The sequence below is a fragment of the Equus asinus genome, chromosome 21 (assembly GCF_041296235.1).
Source record: "Equus asinus isolate D_3611 breed Donkey chromosome 21, EquAss-T2T_v2, whole genome shotgun sequence".
In the NCBI taxonomy this organism is placed as follows: domain Eukaryota; kingdom Metazoa; phylum Chordata; class Mammalia; order Perissodactyla; family Equidae; genus Equus; species Equus asinus.
Window position 1 is genome coordinate 77,459,500 of NC_091810.1, and position 25,693 is coordinate 77,485,192.

Sequence of the window (25,693 nt, forward strand, 5' to 3'; positions counted from 1 at the left end):
AACCTCACAAGGTATTATATGCTTATTCTATGGTATTTATAGGTATATGGTGCTTTTGGTTTATAAGGCTTCTAGGGAAGAGAGATGACTGGATTGGTCAGGGAAGATAGGGACTGACATGGGCCTTCAAGGATTAGCAGCAATGATTGGAAAGAGACATCCAAGTAGAACATTCCATACAGCAAGGAATCCCATGAACTAAGGCAGAGAGGTGATAAGGTTATGGAGGGAAGAGAAAGCACTGTAAAATCTAATGTGATAAAAAACCTTCCAGATACATGTTCCCCTTCCTGGCCTTCTTGTGTGGTTGGGTGGGGCCCAAGACTAGTTCTGACTACTGAATTGAAAGCAGCATCACCTGTGGGCCAGGGCATTTAATTGCTGATGTGAGACTCTGCAGTCTGTTCCTCCTTCTGGCACAGTGACCAGTCGTATTCAAGATGGTGTTAGCTACATGAGCCTGGGTCCCTGAGTGACTGAGCAGAGCCCACTTTCCAAGCTATAATAGTGTTAATGAGAAGTAAAACGCTAATTGTTTAAGCCACTGAGATTTGGGAGTTGATTGTTAACAACAGCACATATAACCTAGCCTGTCCTGATTGATAAAAGGATGAGTAGCAGACTAAGTTGGTTAAGAACATTTGGTGGAAATAATATGGAAAAAGAAGTTTTTAGCTGCATGTTCTAAAAACCTAACGTTTTTAGGAAACAAGCCCCAGTCACTCCCAGATTTTCGAGTAGAAGATTCCACTGAGCCAGAGAAATATAAACTAATATGTTACATTAGACATTAAAAGCTAACTTCAGAACTTGAGAATGTATTAAAAGAGCCTTGAAAACAACAAGATCTAGGCAAAAGGAGGATTATAGATTGCAGAGTTATCACTGGATAAAATAATCAAATGTAGTATTTTCATTATTAGTTACCTCTGTCAACATTTACCAAAATTATCCTGACTTCTTTTTTTTCCTTCTCGCTCGGGTTATAATGTGATTTACTCGTGACTTGTCATGCATTATCGAATTAATTTGCATTTTACCTTTCTTTCAAGATACTGAGGATTATATTTTCCGTATGCTCATCTGTTTTATTTTTTTCTTCATAAACACATTTTCAGGTCACATTGAAGTAGTGAAATTACTTGTGGCACACGGAGCTGAAGTGACATGCAAGGATAAAAAGTCTTATACACCTCTTCATGCAGCAGCCTCTAGTGGAATGATCAGCGTAGTCAAGTACCTTCTAGATCTTGGAGTTGATGTAGGTATATAGATTAGCAGTATAAATGAATGGAGCATTTTAAAAATGTGATTTCATTGTTGACAGAAGTTATTTCAGATGTTAAAGATGATTTTATACAATAATGGTTTTGTGTCTTAACCAGATATTTATAGTCCTTTACGTAACATATAGTGCACTGATATCTGATCAAGACGCGTATATTAAGAGGTAAAAAATACATTCCAAAGGTGAATGATTGATTGACAGAAGTTTTTCTTCTCCATCACACTCCAGACCCTGTGGCTCCATTTCAACAGTGGAAACCAGTAGATAGACACACTTGGATTGTTTTTTCTCGGTGGCTAGGTTATTGTTTGTCTTATTTACCCAGTCAATCTGATATTCCCTTTAAACAACTAGCAGTTCACATTACAGGATATCAGCAAGAGCTAGGCAGGTAAACTAGAAGTTTCTTGCCTATCAACTATGAGTGTACTATATAAATATGTTTGGTTAGGAAGGGTTGCTGCTTTATCTGAATGTATTTGATTCCTAAATTGAGATAGCTAAGAATACCTGTGGCTTTCACAGGCCATCCTTTAAGTCCATGTACTATATGCCCTCTCTCAGTATATTTACTCTTATTTTAGGTACAGTTCTGACATACTCATCTGGTTCTTCAAAACACAGATTAAAAGCAGCAAATTAGAAGGAGAGAGGGTAAAGCTCTGCTAGAGGGAGGCAGTTTAGAGCAGCTGCAAAAAACAAACAAGAAAAAGGTAGGTGTAGTCTGGTTGGACAAAGAATACATGGCAGAACTGTAGAGCTGAATAAACTCTTAATTTAAGGACTACGTGAAGCACTCTGCCTAAAGCAAGCAAGTAGTTATTGAAACTGTGGGGATCGTGAGAAGAAGTTGCAAAAATCTAAACACATTGTTAGGTAGGATCTTGTAGAGTGCAAACGGATAAAAGTTTTATTTCAACTCAAAGGTTCCTGTAGCTCTCTTTCACCAAAGTAACATAATGCCTTAAAAGACCCTGATCTACGTAAATGAGACACCCATGTTTCAGATCATTGTTTCAAGTCCATTCTGGTTCAATTTTTAAAATTTATTTTATTGACAGTAAAATAACATTCTTAAACTCTGGTGACAGAGTATGCTTTGAAAAAAAGTGACCAGACTTAGAGCCATTTAGTGACATTTGACTTCCATAACAAATTACCATAAAGCAAGTGACTTAAAAACAACAAATTTAATTTCAAAGTTCTGGAGGCTCTGAGCTGGAATCTGTTCCATGTCTCCCAGCTTTTGCTGATGAAATATTGGTACTTTGACTAAAGTTGTCTTACTTTTTCACCTCCTCCAATTTCTGTTGCTAGGGATCTCAGAAAAGAAAATGTTGAAATTGTGGTAAGTTGGGGCCAGCTACATGGTTAGAGGGCACAGTTACCACCAAGACTACCCTTACTTCTCACCAACTGCAAATTTGGGAGGTTTCCCAAAACCACCTTCAGGTTTGATAATTCACTAAAAGGACTCGAAAAACCCACTGAAAACTATTAATACTCACAGTTATGGTTTATTACCCAGAAAAGATACAAATTAAGATCAGCCAAAGGAAGAGACACATAGGGCAGAGTCCAGGAGTATTCTAAACGCAAAGCTTCCATTGTCCTCTCCCCATGGAGTTAGGACTCCTCACTCTTCCAGCATCAAGCGTGACAATATGCACATAGTATTGCCGACCAGGAAAGTTCACCTGAGCTTTGTTTCAGAGTTTTTATTGGGGCTCCATTACATAGGCGGGATTGATTGATCAACTGCCCACATGATTGATTTTAGTCTCCAAGTCCACGGATACTGAAGGACTCAAAACCCTCACCAACATGGTTGGTTTATGTGACATGGTCATCCCCTACCCTAAGACTATTGGCTGTGGCCACTCCTACTCTTAAGATCTAGTGTATCCAGCTCCCACCCTAAACAAGGACACTCCTATCAGGTATACCATAGATTACCTCCCAGAAGACAAGGGCAGAGGCCAGACATCATTTTGGGCAAAGGTCAAATTGTTTACTGCACAAAGTCTTGTAAACTTTAAAGTATTCATACGTTTTATTTAAAAGAAATAGAATGAATAAGAAACTTGAGTTGTATGAATTATTTCATAATATTGAGCATATTCTTTTAAGCACATTCATTTTGGTAAAATGTCAAAATATAAGACTAGAAAATATCTAGAGCCTAAGTTTGTTGCAAAACTGAATGAAATAAATAGAAAAAAATGCCACTCTTTTTAAAAATCCTGATCTTCATTGCCAACTTTAATCCTTTGTCACTACAAATGAAAAGTCTGGAAATAGGCATGCTACTCACTGTATCTCAGAATTTTCCGTATTTGTTCAGTATTTTCGTGATTCTTAGAGTTAATTCTATAATTGCTTACCTACAAGACTTTTAAAAATATGTTAGTTTTCATTTTCCTAAGATCTCTTTCTTGGAATTATTCAGTTTTGTCATGAAGTAGACATTGTATATATGAATTGTATTTCCTGAATGAACAAAATCCATTTGACACCAAAATGCTGTTGATAATGTTCATGATTTTAAAAGAACTTTAGAGTTATAAACCTTATTTGTGTATTTATCCCTGTCTGTTTCTCACTTTAATAATTTCATTGCAGCCACAGCATTGCTAAAATAGCTCACAACTGATAATTAGTAAGACTACTTTAACATTGACATTGTTTTCTTCCAATAGATGAATGAACCAAATGCCTATGGAAATACACCTCTTCATGTAGCCTGCTATAATGGACAAGATGTTGTAGTGAATGAACTTATAGACTGTGGTGCTAATGTTAATCAAAAGAATGAAAAAGGATTTACTCCTTTGCACTTTGCTGCTGCATCAACACATGGAGCATTGTGTTTAGAGCTTCTAGTAGGCAATGGGGCTGATGTCAATATGAAGGTATGAAATAAAATCAGAATCTGTACTGTGGAATTTAGGAGTTCACTGTTTGAAGCAATATGAGTAACAAATACCATTCAGCTATAAAAAGGAACAAATTATTGATGCACATAAGAACACAGATGAATCCTAAAACTATTATGCTGAGTAAAAGCCTTACGCAAGAATATATACACTATTTCCATTTATATAAGGTTCTAGAACAGACGCAATTCCATTTATATGGGGTTCCAGATTCTACAGGTGAAAAGAAAAACAGAACATTTGTTGCCTCTGGGAGGGGGGATTGATGAAAAAGAGGCATAAGGGAACCTTCTGGAGTGTGATGGTAACGTTCTGTATTTTGACAAGCTTTTTGTTCTGTGAATAAGCATTTGTCAAAACTCATGAAGTGGTACATATAAGATTTGTGCCCTTCATTACGTGTAAATTTTCCTTTAGAAGATAACAAACCAAACAAATGTTGAACCCTGGTTAATGATGGTGCATACCAGAATACTTAGAGGTAATATGTAGTGATAACTGCAGCTAACTTTGAACAGCATCAAATAGTTGGATGGATAAGTGAATGGATAGATGGAGAGATTGCTATGTGATAATGCTCTTATAGTAAAATGTTATTGGTTAGTGGTAGAATTTAGCTGGTATGTGTGTGGGCGTTCACTGTAATAGTCTTTCAGCTTTTCTGTTCTGAAATTTTTCACAGTGTTAGAGAAATTAGAAGCCCAATATCAGTGTGTTACACATAAGGAATAGTTGCTATTTGGTTTTTTGTTCATAATCACTTTCAGGAATGATTATTTAATTTTAGAAATATATGAAAATTCTGGAGCCAAAATAAATGCACTTTCACTGTATTCTATGGAAGAGCATGTGCAACCACGATTTTGAACATCACTATAATGTGTAAGCATTGTTTTAGATTTTCCAAGATGCTTTCACTGATTGCTTTGTATTAATTCATCAATTCATTCTTTGAGCACTTGCCAGACCATATCTTGTGGTATGAAGAAAGAAAACCACAAATAAAATTGAACCATTCAGTATTAGTAAAAACCTTTAAGCTTAAAATATGTTTTTCAGAGCTTTAAATACATTATATTTCAGCTCCTTTTGTAGGAATGATGAACCAGTGTCTTTCAGACTGGTAGAGAGAAGAGTCCATTTTCTTACCTCTCTGACTTTGGAGAAGCCTTTAATGATGCCACTGACCCACTCTGACAGCTGTACCAGCAGCAAGTCCATCTATAATTAGGTCATTGCTCTAAATTGTCCTCTCCCAGCTAAAGGACAAAATTGGTACACATCACACCCAAGGAAGGAAAGGGCATGAGGTGTGATAAAGAACTCCTATTATGCTTAAGGTTAAATGTCTCTCTGTTAAGAATAAACATTTAAAGCTTTCAGTTCTCACTCAAATCACCTACAAAAGTTTTTTTAATAGTTTAAATAATTACTAAAAATTTATTGATAGTAAGTTTGAACCGCTTATTTTGATTTGAAGAATTCCTTCTGTTTGGATAATCAGGGCCAAGAAAAATATCTAACCTCTTGTGGGGGGAGAAAATTGTTACTTGTTTCCTCAAAGGCCTAGTAATATTTTTTAATAAAGATTAGACTATTTCAAAAATAAAATTTTTGAAATCATCTTAACATTTCTCAAAAGAAAAGATCACAACCAAATTTTTAGTCTTTGTGAGACCTTATGATAAAGTGACTGTGGTTAAAATCATTTTTATATGTTAAATATTAAGTATTATGGAATAAAGGAGGCTTACATCTTATCATTAGCTATTACATATTTTTTAGCTTATATATTGCTGTCTTTAAAGGGTAAAAATTAGGCTGTCTATTTATTTTTATACAGTACCATTTAGACGTGAATAATATAATTTGGTGATGAATCACTTGATTCATATGTCAGTGCTTACATCCCTAACTCCAGTATCTGTGATTTTTAAGTCTTTATTTTTTTTTTTTTTTGAAATGTAGAAATGAGAATCAGTGCTACAAGAGGCTTACTTATAGTATAATGCTCAAACCTATGGTCCTATTTGAAGTTACCTCCTTAATGGTTTAGAAAATTCAATGGTGGATTTTACACATAACAGGGAAACTTTTGAGCAAAGCAGTTAAGATATGGTAGTTAAGTAGATTTGAAGGCAACAAGCTATGATGTTGGTTTAAAAATAGATTTCATAAAAGTTGCCTTAATCTTGCATCAGGATGTATGGCATCCCGTTTGTATGCAATTGTCCGATTATCTTATTGCCAGGTTCCATTGGAACACATTTACTGTGTTGTTAATGACTTCTTAAGGTACCTTCTAGCTCCGAAATTATATGAAAATTGTTGATAGCTGTGAGTTTTCAACAAATAAGAATGTATATTCATTCAAGAATTATCTTCTTTCCTGACACCTGTGTTTCCTGTATTTGTCAAATCAGTCCTTATCAAATTGTCACTTGACTAAGGAGCTAAGGCTTTGACACTTGCCTTGTATTACAAAAAATTATATTTGCTAACCCTCGTGTTCTCCTTATCAAGTCATCTCTTTCTTTTTCCTTGCTTCATCTTTTCCTCCTACCCCATTCTCCGTTTTGATATTTCTAGCCTTGATCAAGTTGTGGATGACTAGGAGTTAGAATGTGAATTTAGCTTTGTAATTAATTCAGTTTATAAGTTTTTAAATTGGTTGTCGTAGAGTATACATAGAGGTAAAATGAATGGAGTTTAAAAAGCAATATGAATCTGATTTTTATAACCTTGCTTAGCATGGTCCTTGCTGCATTGATTGTCTCACTTACATGAACACCTTTTCCTACCCCACCCTCTTCTTTGAGAATAAATTTTGGTTAGATAAAAAAAATATTTTATTTCAGATTTAAACCGAACAAGTATTGTGATACATGTGGCTTTTTGTTGTTGTTGCTGTTTTTGGTCACCTGTGAAACCAACTGTTAAAATTTTGTTGGGTGTTTTTTTATTTTTTGTTTAAAACTCCTAATTTGATTCTAAAGTGATTTAAGGTGACTTAAAAAAATCTACCCATTTTCTCCCCAATTTGGTGAGAAATAAATATGCTTTCCCCCCTCCTAACATATCTTAAAGTGGACTTTTCAGTTGGTAATCTGAATCTCTTTTTCCTTTATAGATTTAGGGTACTTTTTATGATCAGTATGTAGAGAATAAAAATGTTAATCAAATGCCAACTATAGGCTTATAGTAAAGGACTCCACCACTTATTAGCTATGGGACCACCTTACATTACTTAATCCCAGAGCCTATAAAATAGGGTTAATGGTACCTATCTCTTAGGTTTGTGAGGAGTAAGTGACAAATATACATGAAGTGGTTTAAAACTGCCTGGAACATAGTGCTTACTATATATATATATATGTTCGCTATAATTATATTTCAAATTTCTCATTTTATGAACTCAAATTTTTGTTACAGTTTAGTTTTTGTTTTTTGCCTGTGAAAAATGCCTATAGGTAAAACATCAACATTAAAAATCAAGATATGTCATATAAGGAAGATTTTGAATATTCACTATAAACTGGAATCTCTTTATTAAAATGCTTTTGTGCTTTTCGTTTTGTTTTTCTGATTGAAAGAATAACAACTAGTATATAAATAAAAACTCCAAATAGAATTAATAGTTCATATTGTGTAACATATATTGGTGTGTTATATGGGTGTTTTATGAAGATTATTATATTTATTCTGTACAACAGACCTATGAGGTATAGGTGGTATTATATCAATTTTCAGTTGAGGAAGTGAAGGCTCAAGAATATAGGCATCTTCTCTAAAATCTTGCTGTGGTGAATGGCAGAGCTGGGATTCTTGCTCAAGTTATTCTGACTCCAGAGCCTGAGCTTGCTTGCTTGCTTGTTTTGGGTTTCTTTTTTCCCCTCTCTGTTTGCACTGCCTCCAAAAGATTGAAGATTCTTTAAGATAACTTGCCAGTTGGATGACTTGTTTTCTTGAAGGAATTAGTATTACTAATATTATGGAATACCTATCTAGGTATTTGATTCCATATGAAGTTGGTCTAATACTCCATTATTAGAATGATGTGAGGATTTCTTAATGCGGTTTTATCGTAAACTTAAGACACTTGTCACAGTTGAATTTTGAATCTATACACAGAAGGTATACTGAATCTTGCTGAGGGATGAGGAATTGGAAAACAGTTTCCTTTGTGATGGTCACGTTCTTTTGTTTTTTTTGAGGAAGATCAGCCCTGAAGTAACATCTGCTGCCAATCCTCCTCTTTTTGCTGAGGAAGACTGGCACTGAGCTATGCCCATCTTCCTCTGCTTTATTTGTGGGACGCCTACCACAGCATGGCTTGATTAGCGGTGCCATGTGCGCACCCGGGAGCCAAACCGGTGGACCCTGGGCCACTGAAGTGAAAAGTGCGAACTTAACCACTGCACCACTGGGCTGGCCCCACATGTATATTTTGATTAACAAAAAAATTTTAGGGAAGAAAAGAGTTTACCTAACTCATAATAAAAGATGTCACCTAAATTGGACATTGTTTTTCTTCATATCTGAAACTTCTTTAGAATTTCAAATTTTCTTCATTAAATACACACATGCACATCCAGTCTCATTTATTATTTTAAGTAATTTGAGAAAACAGCTAACAATATTTATTACGAATAATTATAAACAAATTAATATACAAAGTATTTTAAGTGAACTGTAGTGGCTGAAGTTAATTCTGACATTCACTTTTCCTTGGTCAAGGAGGGATTCAGCATTTCTTAGAATGAAAGAATTGTAGCAATCTGAAATTTTTGAAATGTGAGAAGCACATCCTGGCTGTACCACTCCTGATTATGTGACCTTGGTTGAATCATTTAGTATCTTTGTGCTTCAGTTTCCCCATCTATGAAATAGAAATGAGATTAAGATTACATCGTACCTACCATGCGGAATTTTTTAAAAACTGTAACCATTTTTTTTTTGTATATTTGTGCTTTATGATATACAGGCTAAAAAAAATTAGTTCTTAATTTTGATCAGCTGTTTTACCTCCATAAGTTTCAGTTAAACTTCACGCTTTAGTAATAGTTATACAAAATAAAGATGCAAGAGGATATTCAAAATAGAACTAAGGATTACCTATTAGGATGTAACAATAGTTTTAAATCTCTTTTGTGTGATTATTGCAGAGCAAAGATGGGAAAACCCCACTGCACATGACTGCCCTCCACGGTAGATTCTCCAGATCACAAACCATTATCCAGAGTGGTAAAAAGTATTTCTGTTTGTTTTTTTTCTTACATGTAGTAAAAACATCCACAGAATGAATGGTATTGAGGAATTGTCATAGAAATCTATGTGTTTTTAATATTTGATTTCAGATCTCATGAAAATCAAGTAAAAAAGAATATAAAATGCCATGTATATATATCTTTTGTAATTTTGCTTTTCATTTATTTTTCTTTTGCTTCCCCTGAGTTATAAATAAAATTTCTCTAGCAGTTCATGTTGGCTTTTTTTAAACATTGCTAAATAGAAAACTGTCTTTTCCCTGCACTTTGTATTATATGTTAACAAAACTCTGTTGCATTTATCTTTTTTCCACTTTTGAATGTTTTGAACTATTTTTAAGATCTTCATTTATTGTTTTGAACTTGTATTCTTTTACATTTGAATTAGGACTAGGCAAGCTAAACTTTTAAACAAAAAGAACTTTTAGGTGCATTACTTTAAAGCAGTGTTTGCCAAGCTATGTTTCAAGGAACTGTTTCTTAGTGGTCCTCAAGATAATAGCTGTTACGGTTTTGCAGGAGAAGGTAGGAGTGGGTAGATTCATGATCAAATAATTCGTGAAACATTGCATGTAGTCTTCTTGATGACACACAGCGTGTACACATGAAAACTCTGAAATGTCTTGCTCTAAAGAAATGTGTTTAATTTTGTTTTAATACAGTGGTTTCCAAACTTATTGGACCCCAGAACCTTTTTGTCATTTTTAAATCTGTTAAAAATCTTATACTCAATTCACAAAATTACTTTAACTATAAAATCTGTAACCCCAGTGTCTGGCCCAATAAATGTGCTATGAGTGAAATCTAGTTAAATTGCTATATCCACTAGTTTGTGCTTGAATAGCATTTTATATTGCTTTCCATGTAATAGATTTGACTTCGTCTTTATATAGTCCAATGTCTGACAGTGCATGCTTTATTGCAGGAGCTGTAATCGACTGTGAGGATAAGAATGGAAACACCCCTTTGCACATAGCGGCAAGGTACGGCCATGAGCTGCTGATCAACACTCTTATTACAAGTGGTGCTGACACTGCAAAGTAAGTACTTCCCAGGGGGTTGATAGCTGCAGCAGGGAAACACAGGAGGAAGTAAATTGCAGTTTTCTAGATATTTGAAATGGAAATATGAATTTTGTCCTCAATATTGTACTAATTGCTTGGGCTTTTTCCTTTTTGTGTTGACGATGTGATAGGATAGATTATTTAATACGATTTCATTTGGTAAGCCAGCACAGAGTATTTTTATATTTTTTACCTCAGTTCTTTCTAGATTATAAGTAATAACAGAATTTTGATCAGAGCTTTTCGTTTTTGTGGTTATTATTTTTAATTAAGACTTGAAAAATCTTATATACTGAATACTTTTCTTTTTCATCCAAATAACAGATAGTGGTTTTCAGACTTTGTGCTGCAGCTCAGGGATTCCTTAGTAGCTGCTGCAAAGGACCTCTTGCTCCCCTCCTTTGATCAGAACAGCTCAGTTTTATCTATTTTATATATTAAAGTTTCCATGTAAGATTTTGTTTGAAAGATGGATTCTCTTGCATGCTCTTCAAAAGTAAACACCCTGCTTAAATTGATGTTTATCATTTCTATGTATGTTTTTATTACATTTATATATATTCATTAACATGTTTTAAACTTTCTCTAAATGGTATGCTACTATACACTTTTTTGCAACTTTTCCTTTTTTACATGAAGTTGTTGATTTAGCCATGTAGGTATACATTTGGGCTTTTTTCACATCTCTACAAGCAACTCTAGTTCATTCATTTTATAAAATTTAATTATTGTATAAAGATTTCACAATTTATTCATTCTCCTCATTGACAAACATAATTGCTTCTAGTTTTTTGTTTTACAAAAATTACTCCAGTGAACATTATTGAACATTTTGCCTTGTGGTAGTGATTCTCAGTGATGAGGTGGGGAGAATTTTTGGTTGTCATAATTTGGGGAGGAGGGTCTTACTGGCATCTTGTGTGGATGGAGCCCAGGGATACTGCTAAATATTCTGCCTGTGCAGGATAGCACCCCCCAACACACACACCAAAGTCCGTAATGACAGTAATGCTGAGGTTGAAAAACTCTACTCTTGGAGGGAAATTGCTAGATAATAAGTTATCCCCACCTTCAGCCTTTTGCCAAATTGCTCTCCAGAGTGTTAGAGATTTTGACTCATCTAATTATCCTTTCACTTTAAGTAGTTTCTTTGTAATTTATGTAAATGATTGTATTTTTCTTGTGTTTGCTTTAGGCGTGGCATACATGGAATGTTCCCCCTCCATTTGGCAGCCTTAAGTGGTTTTTCAGATTGCTGCAGGAAACTTCTTTCTTCTGGTAAGTGGAACCTTCACAGACTGATTCTCCTTTTTTTGTCTCTCCAAACCCTCCCTAATTTTAATACAATCTCTTTATTCTGCTTTTCCAAAATTTCATATAGATATGTCCAAGTGTGGATCTTTTATTAACCCCTCTTAGAAGATATCAAGTCCTGTAATTTTAAGATTCGATGTTCTCTTCAGTTCTGGGAAGGGTTTTATTTTTCCGGTGATTTCTTCCTCTCTGTTAGTTGGGGAATAGGATGTGGAATATTTTCTAGAGCAGCTTCTGTTCATTGAATGGTAGTCTTGGATTATCCCTTTATGTCTAGAAGCAAAATATCTCCACTTGCATGCTTGCTTTTTCAGACCCAGTAGCCATTCTATAGTATATTCTAGGTTTGTGAAATTAGTTATGCCATATGTAATTACTATTTTAAAATTCCAGAATCATGGGGGCAGCCCGGTGGCACAGTGGTTAAGTGCGCACATTCCACTTCCATGGCCTGGGGTTCGCCGGTTTGGATCCTGGGTGTGGACATGGCACCATTTGGCAATCCATGCTGTGGCAGGCATCTCACAAATAAAGTAGACGAAGATGGGCACGGATGTTAGCTCAGGGCCAGTCTTCCTCAGCAAAAAGAGGAGGATTGGCAGCAGATGTTAGCTCAGGGCTAATCTTCCTCAAAAAAAAAAAAAGCCATAATCAGTCAATTTTAACCAAAACAGGATCAACAGCTTTCTATAAATATTACTACAAAACTATGATCCTTATTGAATGTATAGAATTACTAAATATAAAAGATTCTTAACTGATTTTAAGTGATATTCTATTTCTCAGAATGTTAAGAAAGTTGAACAGATTTTGTATATTAAAACTTGTGATTATTGAAAGAATTATGGGAAAGTTTCAGTGAAAGTGAACATATTTTGAGACAGTTCTGAGTTTTTCCTAATGATATTTTTTAAGTGAGTTAATTCTCTTTTGAGTTTTTTAAAGTACTTGTGTGTCCACAAGTATTCGCATACTTGTTTATCTGTGAAACAGAATTCTAAAATCTCTTCTCAGTGTTAGTAATAATCTACAGGTAGCAAAGTACCTGTGGCTTTTTTTAAAAAAAGCAGCTTTATTAAGGTATAATTCACATACCATAAAATTCACCCATTTAAAATTTATAGTTCAGTGTTTTAGTATATTCACAGAGGTGTGTAACCATCATAACCATCACTACAATCGATTTTAGAACATTTTCATCCCCCCACAAGAAACCCCATTAGCAGTCATCCCCATTTCCTTCCCCCCAGCACTAAGCAACCACTAATCTATTTTCTGTCTGTAAACTTGCCTGTTCTAGACAGTTCATGGAAATGGGATCACCTATGATGTTGTCTTTTGTGACTGGTTTCTTTCACTTAGCAAAATGTTCTCAAAGGTCATCCATGTTGTATCATGTGTCAGTACTTTATTTCTTTGTATTGCTGAATAATATTCCCTTATAGCCTGTGGCTTTTAAACAAATACTTTAGCACTTGTCCTAAAACCCTCAACCCCTTAGAGACAATTTTTTTTGTAATATTGCACATTATTAATCTATTTTCAATAATTGTGTACCTCTTTGTAATTCATAGTTTTGTTTGAGATGGGGGGGTGACTCGACATTTCTTGACATAATACTTTAATATAAAGTATCATCTATAGTATAATATAAGATGTATTCATTCTTGTAGGATTTGATATAGATACCCCAGATGATTTTGGCAGGACCTGTCTACATGCAGCTGCAGCTGGAGGGTATGTTAACAAAATTTTTATTTTTTTAAGAAAAAGGTAGCTGGTCAGGGCAGTTTTTCTTATCTCTGTTTCTCTTTATTAGTTCTGGGCTACCACAAAATAGAAAACAAAACATAACAGTAGTGGTTTGGGAGAAGAAAGACTAGAGTGGTAGAAATTGCTTTTTTTAATCTTCCTCCACGTAGGTCATAAACTGTGACTGGGAGAGATAGAACAAACCTAGAAAAGGAAGTATTGCTCCCTGTAAGAGGAAATCATTTTTGAATAAATGGAAGAATATATGTCCTCAAATGAGTGCTTCAAAGCATTGATGTTCTGAGTAATGTTCTGAGAATGTTCTGAGTAATACTAGTATTCTTAGAGAAGATGTTTGGGATTTTTTAATCATAATTTCAGGAAAAAATTGTTGATAGTCTCTGTCTTGCCTCTACTCAGTATTAATATGCAGGAAGCGGAAGTTTTCAGATTGAAAGATTTTGGACTAAGTTTTAAATATTACTACCAGGGGAAACTAGGCAGTTAGTTTGAATGAACAATGAACTTCAACTAAAACTCTTGGTCTCTGAAGCATGCTGCTAATAATCTAATGTTAGTTATCATTTAGATTCTACATCTATGATAAGCCGTTTAATTCATGATGACTTATCAAAAGGACATTGGCAAGAATTTTATTCCCGTTAATAATTCCTTTAAAATTCCCAGTGGTTTCAGAGGACAAGTCTGCTGAACCAAGACTACCACTAAGCCAGTCTCAGTTTTAGAGATGGGTTGTGAACAAGTGACTGGGTCCTCTTATTCTTCCAAGGTCACCTAAGAACCTTCCAATTAAAACCTAGCTTCCATGTTACTTGCCTACAGAGAGAGGGACAACAGACAGCATGAGTGTCTGATCACTTGGCAGTTAGTTTTCATTGTAACGTAGTAAGTTGATGTTCAGGTTTATAAAAATTAAATTACAGAAATACCCATGCATGTACTATACTCTCCTATAGTTTTTACTAAGGATACATCTAAGTAAGCAATCATAGTATAGGTAAAGATAAGGGAAAGTGGACTTGGGACATTACCTGTGTTCTCAGGTTTGGTTTTGTTTGTTTTTTTTTTTTAACCCATTTTAGTTTAATTTAGCATTAGAAACCCCTTGAATTTAGGCCATTCAATTATAAGCATTTTGTTTGAAGTTCGTTTTAAAGGTTCCTAAAAACTGTTCAGGAACTCTTTTACAAATGTGAACTTCCTTTTAAATAGTGACATGATTCACTTGTCATTTCCTATCCACATGCCAGTATGTATGTACATAACTTTTTATATTCTATTAATTTTAATATTTTATTAAATACTAAATTTAATTTTAATTAAATTAATTTTAATATTTTTTCCTCATAAAATATAAATCATGCAATTTTATTCACTTTATCTTATTTGAAAACATGCCTTTATACTTATTTAAACCTACCAGCTTCATTGTAAAATTACTGACAATTAGGTCTTCTAACTTTATTTTTCCCTGGATAGGAATTTGGAGTGCCTAAACCTTCTGCTGAATACTGGTGCAGACTTCAACAAAAAGGACAAATTTGGGAGGTAGGATGTGATACAGTTCCTGTGCAGAGCCCAGTTAATGTTATTTACTTAATGGTTTGCTTGACCTTCTCATTAGCTTCTGAGAATTAACTGAATAATTCAGCATCTTTTCCTTGTGGTCATGATTCATTGAGAGGCCCCCCCAAAATTGATAACTTCTCAATATTCATTGTCATCCACAATCTTCTTCCACCTGGGCCCCTGCCACTGCCACAGGCTACCAGCCACAGCTTTACCTCACAAGCTCCTTTATACCTCTTGGTATCATTGCTCCTCCTCTCATAATTATTGCTATGGAAATGTAAAACCCCATGGTACCTATGTTCCTTCAAGAAACTCACAAGACCCAGAACTGAGTAGTACAGTTCTCCTCACCCCGCCCCCCAAGTCATTCCTTTCTCAGAGACTCTACTGCCCATATTTGGTTACAGAGCACCAGAAAGAGGGAGGAAATAGGCTACAAATATATATGTAATTTTTCTTTCTCCTCTTCTGTAACCCAACAAACACGCATATACACATACCAACACGTCCACACACACCCCTGAGTATGACCTGAAGGAAAGCACCTGTGAAATGACAGAATCCCTTTGTAGTCACTCAGCCGATCCTCATTCTCATTGTTCAGCCCCAGACCTCGTTATTACTGGCATTTGTGGTAGCAGTACTTAAGGCTGTCATTGTCTACCGAGTCACTTAGAGTAGGAATTGACCCAGAGTGTGTTAAAACCGTACAGGAAAGGACTGAAGGCAATTTAAATTGGTTTGAATAGAGGTTGCAATATGAGCAAAGTTTGAGAGTTGTATCAAAGTGTATGACAAGAAAGGATATGTATGTCAAAATGAAATGTGTGAATGTATTCAGAGCATGTGCTGGGGCCAGTGCAGAAGTAAATAGAATTAGATATAGGAGGGAATCAGAAATGCATGTAAGAAAAGAAAACATAACTATATGACCCCATAATTACTTTGAGGAACAGACTTCTCTCATAAGCCTGCTAATGAAAGAACTAAGGGCCTGCAAAATCAAAAATCACTCTAGCTTTGGAATGCAGTATTTTTATAGCTGATTTGGTTTTATAATTATACTTTAACCCTGCTTATAGTAGTTAATTTGTGACACTTGAAGCATTCTGTACTACAAATAGCAGAGAGGACTTCTGAAGCATGTTCTAAGTTTAGAAGCTTGAAAGTAATTCAGGGTTAATTGCATTTTTTAGAACACTGTTACTGTACTATTATCCACTAAAGTAATGTTTCCATATTGCTCTTACCCTTTTGTCCTCTACTGAGACATGAACAGAAGCTGTTACCTCTGTACTATGAAACATTTTTATTAGCATAGGGGAAGCTTTGTTAAGTGAAAGTTTTCAAGTTTCTGAGCAGAATGTGAAAGGTATCTGTAATTCACTCAGAAGACTGGAATTGTTACTGTCTGGAGACCATAAAATAATTTAACTCTGTTTCTATCTTATTTCCTGTTCTTAGGGATTCTCTGCCACATTCCTTTTCTCCTCCTAGCTTTCTGTCCAGCCCTCCAACAGACTTAGTATATGGCAGAAATCAATCTCAAGCTCGCTATAAATACAATATTTGTAACTGGGTGGAGTAAGAGTAAACTGTACTCTTGTTTACTTGCGTATGTCCCTGGCTTTTGTTTTTCTTATATTAACTTGGGCACAAAAGATCTCCACTGCACTATGCTGCTGCCAACTGCAATTACCAGTGCCTGTTTGCTCTTGTGGGATCAGGAGCAAGTGTGAATGACCTTGATGAAAGAGGATGCACACCCCTGCACTATGCAGCTACGTCAGACACAGATGGCAAGTAAGTAGCATGTGGTGAGATTGAAGGATTATTGTTACTATAAACTAGCATCTTCCATATGGTTGGCTATTTTTATTGCAAATTTATATTTCTTTTTTGTACTTTTTGTTGTTGATTATCTTTCCCTGAGTCTCTAGTGTGGGAAATAAATTGGTTTCATAATTATTCCTAAATCATAATTATTGCTACTTATTTCTACTCAGTAACCTGTCTTAATGACTGATCTGGGAGAAAGATACAGATCTCTTTTTGTCTTCCCTGCCCAAAGCACATGTTAATATCACCTCCATGTTTTTTCCATCTGACTTCTCAGAGGCAGTAGCCTTGAGTATATCATAGGCAAAGGAAAAGAGAAGAGCTGTGCGGACAATGCCATCTGATTAGACAGGCATTAGAATACCAGTACCCTTCAGAGATAGAGAGTTTATATTGGCAAGATACCCTTGTAAATTGGTATCCAAAAAGGGAGGAATTGAACTGGCAGAATCTGACATATAGTTCATACTAAATACTGCTTAAATAAGTAAATTAGATAATGGAGTAAGTAAATGTTGGCCAAGAATGACAGAATAAGAACAAAAGAATGAGAAATGTTTAAATTCTTTTATAATTAATAGTCACCTAAAGTTGATCAGACCTGTTTATAGTACCTTAATATCTATTGCCTTCTTGGAAGAAAATAAACTCATGGAGATAAGAAAAGAGATCTTCAGTATCTATGGTATTCCCCATGTGTCTGGGTCAGTGAATATTAAAAATATCCTTAAGAAAAACAATCATTTCAGAGGAAAGATTTTATAAAGTATACTTCAAGGAAGTTGCATCTCACATAGAAGTATTTCTTTGGTTTTTACTATTTTTTACCCTCAAAATAAAAAGCATAATTTGAAGGTATTCACAAATGTTAATTTATTATAAATTCTGTAACTAATTTCAAAGCCATTTCTATAAGTAACACTCTATGTTGGATTTGTGGCTGAAATTCTAATCTTGAAGGCGCTAGTAAAATGTATTTTCTGTTTGCAGGAATATATCACTTTATATAATTTCATATATACCAGAATAATTACATATAGATAGATTTTGGGAGAAGTTAAATTATTTGAAGTATGTTTTTGGATAGTAACTCTTTAAAGAAAATCTCTGATAAAGACTTTGTAAATCAGAAAATGTTTTGTAAACTTGGGTAAGTTTATTCCCCCCCCTGATTTATAGACTTTGTAATTTCAGGATTTGCTTTATAGATTTTCTTAAAACTACACCTAAAATGACTAGTATCACCATCGATAGTCCTTTACCACTATTCCCACAGACTGGTTATTGGGTGTCGCTCAGAGTGGTCTACATAGATTTCACTGAGAGGTCACACACACAGAAACACACACACACAAGCATAGAGATTACCTTGTGGCCCTCCTGCCCTGAGACAATTACATTGAACCTGAATTCTTATGCAGAAACAAAAGAATAACAATGTTCAACCCATACCATTTGAAAATTTTTGCTTTTATTTAAGCCAGTCTATTTTTCTCTAGAAGTGTGTATTGCTAAAGTGAATTAAATCATCAGATTTCTTACCTAATTAAACTGTTTTGAGCAATAGGCTAGTGATATTTATTATTTAAACACTCAATTCTCAGTATCTACACCAAGCAGCCTGATATACTAGAAAGAATGTGAGCTTTGAGATCTGAAGGACCCAGGTTAAATCTTGGGGTCTCCATATTATACCTCTTTGAGCCTGAGCAAGTAATTGCTAAGCAAAAACTTCTTCATCTGTGAAAATTAGAATGAAACCTACTTCTTAGAATTCTGGGGGAAACTGAGATCATGTGTATAAAAGAATCTAGCACTGTTTCTTGGAGCCTCAGTTTCTTATTTTTAAAGTATCAGAATCCCAGAAATTCTGTCTAAATGCTGTCATTAATTGACTCAGTGATTCGTACCCCGGGAACCTTCAGGAAGCTGTAAGCCATAGTGACCATTTCAGGGTACCAGAGGTATCCTTTCACTTACTGATTGTTTTGGAGGCTTAAATAGTAGCATTAAAGCATTGATCTATTTTTCTAAATTCCAAAGATTTAATTCCCTGGAATTGGTTGGATAATAAAAGAATCTGGCATAATTAATTCATACTTCTGCCAAAGCAAGAGTGAAATATTTAACAAATTCCCCAAAGCTTCATATTACTATTATTCAATAATGTATTTGTTGGTTTCATTTTTTAATGATTGTTTACTAATCCCCTGTCAGCATTCCCAAGGAAAGTTATTTTTATTTTGGAATTTTTGTCACATTGGTTTTCTGCTATTCAGAAGTGACATAAATAATTATAATTCTTCTCTACCTTATGTGTCTCTGTTCTCACTTCCAGTAAATATTGGAAAAATACGTGAAATCTTTCTTGATTCATTCTACGCATTCTGCTAGTCACCCCCATCATCCTGATGCCCACATTCTCTATAGACAGTCATGACTCAGCAAACAAATACACAGTTACTATCACAAGAAACATATTAAATGTATTAAACATTAATAAAATTCTCTTTGCCAGTTGAAGAGAAATAGAGCTGGCTTTTGAGCAAGATGAATCTCCCCCCTGCCCATGTGGTGTGTGTGAGAGAAGGAGAAGACTGGGGGTTGTTTTTTATGATTATATATAAGAAAGAAATCCTCCTCATGACTGGAGGAATTTTATCACTCTAAGTTGAAGGAATTTTATCACCATAAATCAATTCTTTGTTTTGTTACAGGAGACCAATCATCAGAGTAATATGAATATAAAAAAATTAAATAATGTGATTTGATAAGAACTACTACATGTACAACAGTTAAATTATTTCAGATCATTTCATGCTGTGTGCTTAGAACTAGGCACTGTAAATAATGCTTTGAGACATGTTCTCCTACTTTAGAAAGTGAACATGAACTTACCTACTTGTTTTGCTTTCCTTAAATAAATCTGTTTTTCAGTACTCATGTATCAGCAAGTTATCTTAAAATAGGTTGTTCCACTGATAGCATCTGTCTTGTATTCAGGTCTCAGTAAGGAGAACTATTTCTGTTTTATCACTCACATTTAGAGAATTTGATTCAAAATAAAAAGAATATACCTTTCAGTGAAAGGTTTGTGCCCGTAAAGCAGTGAGACTGTTTTCCAACCCTGAAGGTCTTTTCTCCATCCCAGTGACCTCTGGGTTTAGGCATCAAGGAAGACTGTATACAAAGAGTTTACACATTCCTGAAACACTTCTTGAAGTGCCTTCAGAGCTAGTTTATGAACACCAAAAAACACTAGTCTTGAAATCAGATTTGGGTCTTTCTCCTTTTTTTCTTTTCTGCTGAGGAAGATTCAACCTGAGCTAACTTCTGTTGCCAATCTTCCTCTTTTTGCTTCAGGAAGATTAGCCCTGAGCTAACATCTGAGCCAGTCTTCCACTACTTTGTATGTGGGTCACCACCACAGTATGGCTGCCAATCAGTGGTATAGGTCTGCACCTGGAAACTGAACCTGGGCTGCTGAAGCAGAACATGCAGAACTTAACCACTAGACCATGGGGCCAGCCTCGATTTGGGTCTTTTGGGTCATAGTTATACCCAGTTCACAATCTTTGATAATTTTAGCTGTTCAGAAATATCAAAGTCCCACCTTAAAAGGATGAACTTTTGCTACCATTACCATTCAGGATATTACAGTAAGTATAGATTTTGCAAGCAATTCCTAAGAGATCTAAAGGATTTTGAGCAATTCACCATTAAAGAAATGTGTTGGCATTGAATAGAATCGCCCTCATATATATACGTGATAGAGTTACTAGAAGATCAATTACACTGCTTCAGAGTTCCTTTTCATTTGGTGTTTTTGTTTTTGTTTGTTTTTTGTGAGGAAGATTCACCCTGAGCTAACATCCAATGCCAATCCCCCTCTTTTTTTTGGCTTGAGGAAGATTAGCCCTGAGCTAACATCTGTGCCCGTCTTCCTCTACTTTGTATGTGGGATGCCTCCACAGCATGGCTGATGAGTGGAGTAGGTCCACACCTGGGATCCAGACCCATGAACCCCAAGCCACCAAAGTGGAGCACGTGGAACTTTAACCACTTGGCCACAGGGCCAGCCCTTTCATTTGTTTTTATATAACCTCAGTATGTTTTTAGAAACCTGAATTTTTAACAAGGAGTATTTGATTATAGATTTTTTTCTCTCTAGTACTAGAATTAATATTTAGTTATACATATTGCAACGTTAGACAAAGTATGACTGAATAATTGTGGACTTGGAATATGAGCATAAATGGATTTTACTTTATTCGGTCAGATTGCTACCCCCATCTATCAAATGAATAGAGAGAGGCAGTTTCACCATAAAGATGAAATGATTTGCCCAAGATCACTGGTATCAAACTAGCTCTAGAGACAAATCTTTTAATTTCTAATTCAGTACTGGTTTTTTGCTACAATAATAATATTTATTGACATTATAACAAATTGTGAACCTCCCAGGGCCTTTTAAAATTATTTTCTTCATATTTTAATAGCACAGGAATACATCTCCCATGGGAAGGTCTTTCTTGTTACCTGCTTACCACTTTTACAGTGTTTACACACTTCTCAGTCATCTAATTCAAGATCATTAAATTCTGACCTCGATATTTTGAGATTTCTTTTCACCTCCTTTTTTGAGCTTCCTAATGAGATGCTGTACTCACTGTGTGTTCCAGGTAGGTAAGCAATAATGTTGCCAACACCGGATGCTCACTCCCACCACTAGGAATTTAATTCTACCAGACATTGTTTGAGTGGAGTACAGGGTGCCATAGATATTGACTGTAAAAAACAGCCTTCGTGTATTTTAAGCTCCCTGACAGGCTTTGTAGTGTCCACTTTGAATGAAGGATTCTCTTATGAACATTTTGTTTGTATTTTTAGGATGCTTGCAATGTCATTTCTGTTACAAATATATATTGTATAGATATATTTATGATTTTTACATTACTCACGTGTAAGAAAAATCATCAGTTTTTAGTTTTAGTCTCTGTTTTTATCATTGGTGAAAATGTAGGATTTAGAATTTTGAATATATCGTTATTATATATAGGTGCCTGGAATACTTACTAAGAAATGATGCAAATCCAGGGATCCGGGACAAGCAGGGATACAATGCAGTTCATTATTCAGCTGCTTATGGTCACCGTCTATGTCTTCAGCTGGTAAGATTCCTGAATTCTTGTGGAAGGACTAGTGTGAGTTTCTATTCTAATAATGTAATGAAAATGAGAATAAATGAATCAAGAAACAAATTCTGTTGTTTTTTAACATTTTTAGATTCCATGTACCTCTTAAATTCATACTTGCCTTATAAGAGCTCTCTCATTCCCTTTTCCCTTTCAAAAAGAAAGGAGAAAGGAGAAAATTAGATCTCTAGAGGGGGCTCTTTATGTCCTTCCCTTATCTTACCCCATGTCTATGTAGCGTTTACTCCTTTGCCCCTTTAAATAAATGTTTTCCACAAGTTTCTAAAGAACTGTAACCTGGTCTTATATGAGAAATAAATGTCCCTGTGAAAGGTAGGTTATCCCCATATATTTAGGGAATTCTGAAATGCCCATTCTTTTAACAGTCTCTCCTGATAAGAGAGACTCTACTTCTGCAAAGGAACTTTTGATTTCAACTGTGGTCTCATTCTTGAATATACACACCATTGACTGCACTTTGCCAAATAGTAAGGGACAAGTTAAAAGATTCTCAAGTGTGTAACAGATGTTTCAGGTTTAGGGTTTCTTCATTTAGACATACTTTATAAATTATTATTAAGTGTGGCTTCCCTTCAAGGGGAAATAAAATTCAAGGATAGGTGCTGGGCCCAAGGCCTAGTGGTTAAGTTCGTGTGCTCTGCTTCAGCCGCCTGGGTTTCGCCAGTTCGGATCCTGGGCGCAGACATGGCACTGCTCGTCAGGCCATGCTGAGGCGGCATCCCACATGCCACAACTAGAAGAATCTACAACTAAAATGCACATCTATGTGCTAGGGGACTTTGTTGAGAAGAAGAAGGAAAAAAAATTTAAGGAGAGTGGGTATAAAAGATAGAAAAAGGGGGCGGCCTGGTGGCACAGCGGTTACATTCTCACGTTCCACTTTGGTGGCCCCGGGTTCACCGGTTTGGATCCCGGGTGTGGACATGGCGCCGCTTGGCAAAAGCCATGCTGTGGTAGGCATCCCACGTGTAAAGCAGAGGAAGATGGGCATGGATGTTAACTCAGGGCTAATCTTCCTCAAAAAAAAAAAAAAAGTAGAAAAAGGAGGTTGACATATTTAATGTGGCATTTAGAACTCTGCCAAAGAAATAACAAACATTTCCTTAGGTTATTATTGTATCTTTAGACTAAAGTCTTAGACTTGTGTATATAGATTTGTGCTATTATACAATTGTTTATTTAAAAGACTTAATTTTTGGAGGCAAAGGAAGCACAGTTTCAGAATAGATTTAACAAAGCCCTATGTAAATAGAGAACTGTAGCTAACAGTTACGTCTTCAATACATATGAATACTTCCTAAACTAATTATTTTTATTTTAAATTTTATTTCAGATTGCAAGTGAAACTCCTTTAGATGTTGTAAGTATTAGTCAGTTTTCCCCCTATTATTCAGAGTATTATAATTACTTATTTGCTCTCACTAGAGCTGAAGCCTGGTTTACACATTCCCGGGCACAAAGGTAGTAACAGAAATCATGTATGCAAGGGGAGGGCAGGTTCTTACTTGGTGGTAATGAAATAGCATTTCCCTCAAGCTCTTAGTTTATACTCACTCAGTTTATACTCCCTTACCACATTTTCAGGATGATCTGTTCTATGAGCTTGCTGGGTTTAGGTTTCATAATATAATGGTCTGGGATTTTTAAATTCATATTCAAGTATCAGTTTATACTCTAAAATGGATTTGAACTTAGGGGACAGGGAGTGGGAATAACAACTGTAATATACCTAAAAGTACCATTTCTGACATTTAAAATGCCTTTCTTCCTCAGTTAATGGAAACCTCAGGAACAGACATGCTGAGTGATTCAGACAATAGAGCAACAATAAGCCCTTTACACTTGGCTGTGAGTACTGCCTTCACAGCCAACATGATGGCTGGTTTACTGAAAATACCTCATATCTGTTTGTGTCGACTCAAACAAGTACCCAGAACTTTACGAACTTTTTTAATTCAGAGTTCTTGAGTGTACTTTTGTTATGTTTTGTTTTTAAAAACATCAACAACAATGGTCTTTGGGCTTCCCCCCAGACCTACTCTAAGGGAGAGAATATACCTGTGATGTGAATTTAAAAATACATTCCTAATGGAATGACTTCTCACTTGCTAAGCAGAGGATGTAAGAACTATAATTTCTGTGATATTTATACAACTTGTTGCTTACTTTGTGATCTTGGTGTTCTAACTAGGTGTGCTAGTTGGTTTCAATTGCTCATGCTATAGGATTTGGCTACTTGATCTGTAATGTCCCTTCTAGCTTAAGATGCCTCTGAATTTTTCCTCTTAATGTCAGTCACTAAGAGGAGAAGGTTAGCAGAGAGAGAGTGTGCCAATTCTTTAAGTCAGATATGGGGATGAATTATCTTAGGAAATTTCAGGCAGAGCCCAATCTAGTTCTTTCTGTGCTGAAAAAAGAATTTATTTTTGAAACAAAGCATGTTACAGTTGCAGGGGGAAACTGAGAATCAGGAGACCTGGGTACTATCACTAGCTGTTTGTGAACCCTCTGATGTTAAGTACAGTAAAATGCTTATAAGGGTCTATACTTAACGTGGATCACTACAAGTTCAGCCAACCATTTAACTGTTTCTTCTCATGCATACTATTTTTTATCTTCATGTTCTCCCTGCATATTTTCTAACACTGACATACATACATTGAATTTTCTGCTTTGTCCTTCTGCCCCTTTTTCCCCACTAGTACTTCCTCCTTTGTTCCAAATAGCTAAGAAAGCATGCTGAAACTTCCTGCTTCCTTGCTCTTTGGGTCTTTGGAAATAATATCTACTCTCCCAGACTTGCATAGTAGATAAGTCATCTGAAAGGGCAAAGCCAGCATGGGGAAAAATAGCCATTTTACTATTGGTGGCAAGAAATGAAGTCTGAGCAGATGACTAGGCAATTCTTGGTCGTCATCATCATTCTTATAATAATAGCACTGTCATTTCTTGAGCACTTACTAGGTGCCAGACTCAGCGCTTTTCCAAGTTTTTGAATGTCTTATCTCAAAAACTATAGTTTTTTATGGTTTTTTACTCCACGGTTATTGTGAACACTGCTGCTGTGAACATGGGTGTGCCAAATAGTGTTTTTAAGCTGAAATGGAAATAATTTTATAATTTAGTAATTAGGTTCAATGAAATGTGATTAGACCACCACTTTTGAATTTTGTATACATCTCTGGGAGGTTTTCAGAAATTACTTGAAGTGATTCTTTTTTCCTTCCAAACTCTGCCAATCTGGGACAGCTTGATGCAGTTGAAACAGACTAGCTTGAATCTTAAGGGAACTGATCTTGGTTTCTGTCTTCGTACATACTATGCATGCAAGTCCCTTGTCTCCGTCCTATAAAAGAACATCACGAGGGGAAGACCCCTGTAGCAAATCATCATGGCTCCTAGTCATCCTTATTTTCTCTCTTCT

At 35.4% G+C, this 25,693-nt stretch overlaps 1 protein-coding gene across 12 annotated transcripts in view; it reads left to right on the plus strand.

Annotated features, from left to right (window-relative positions):
• The window catches only part of ANKRD28 (ankyrin repeat domain 28), a 198,854-nt gene that overhangs the window by 150,334 nt on the left and 22,827 nt on the right, over positions 1–25,693 (plus strand). For all 12 annotated transcript variants that reach the window (XM_044755168.2, XM_044755165.2, XM_044755166.2 and 9 more), the window contains 11 exons: positions 1,119–1,261; positions 3,988–4,200; positions 9,390–9,468; positions 10,417–10,531; positions 11,751–11,833; positions 13,543–13,606; positions 15,122–15,190; positions 16,877–17,017; positions 22,113–22,224; positions 23,603–23,629; positions 24,043–24,117. In XM_044755168.2, coding sequence (XP_044611103.1) covers positions 1,119–1,261; positions 3,988–4,200; positions 9,390–9,468; positions 10,417–10,531; positions 11,751–11,833; positions 13,543–13,606; positions 15,122–15,190; positions 16,877–17,017; positions 22,113–22,224; positions 23,603–23,629; positions 24,043–24,117 — 1,121 coding nt within the window. The remainder of the gene's footprint in view (positions 1–1,118; positions 1,262–3,987; positions 4,201–9,389; positions 9,469–10,416; positions 10,532–11,750; positions 11,834–13,542; positions 13,607–15,121; positions 15,191–16,876; positions 17,018–22,112; positions 22,225–23,602; positions 23,630–24,042; positions 24,118–25,693) is intronic.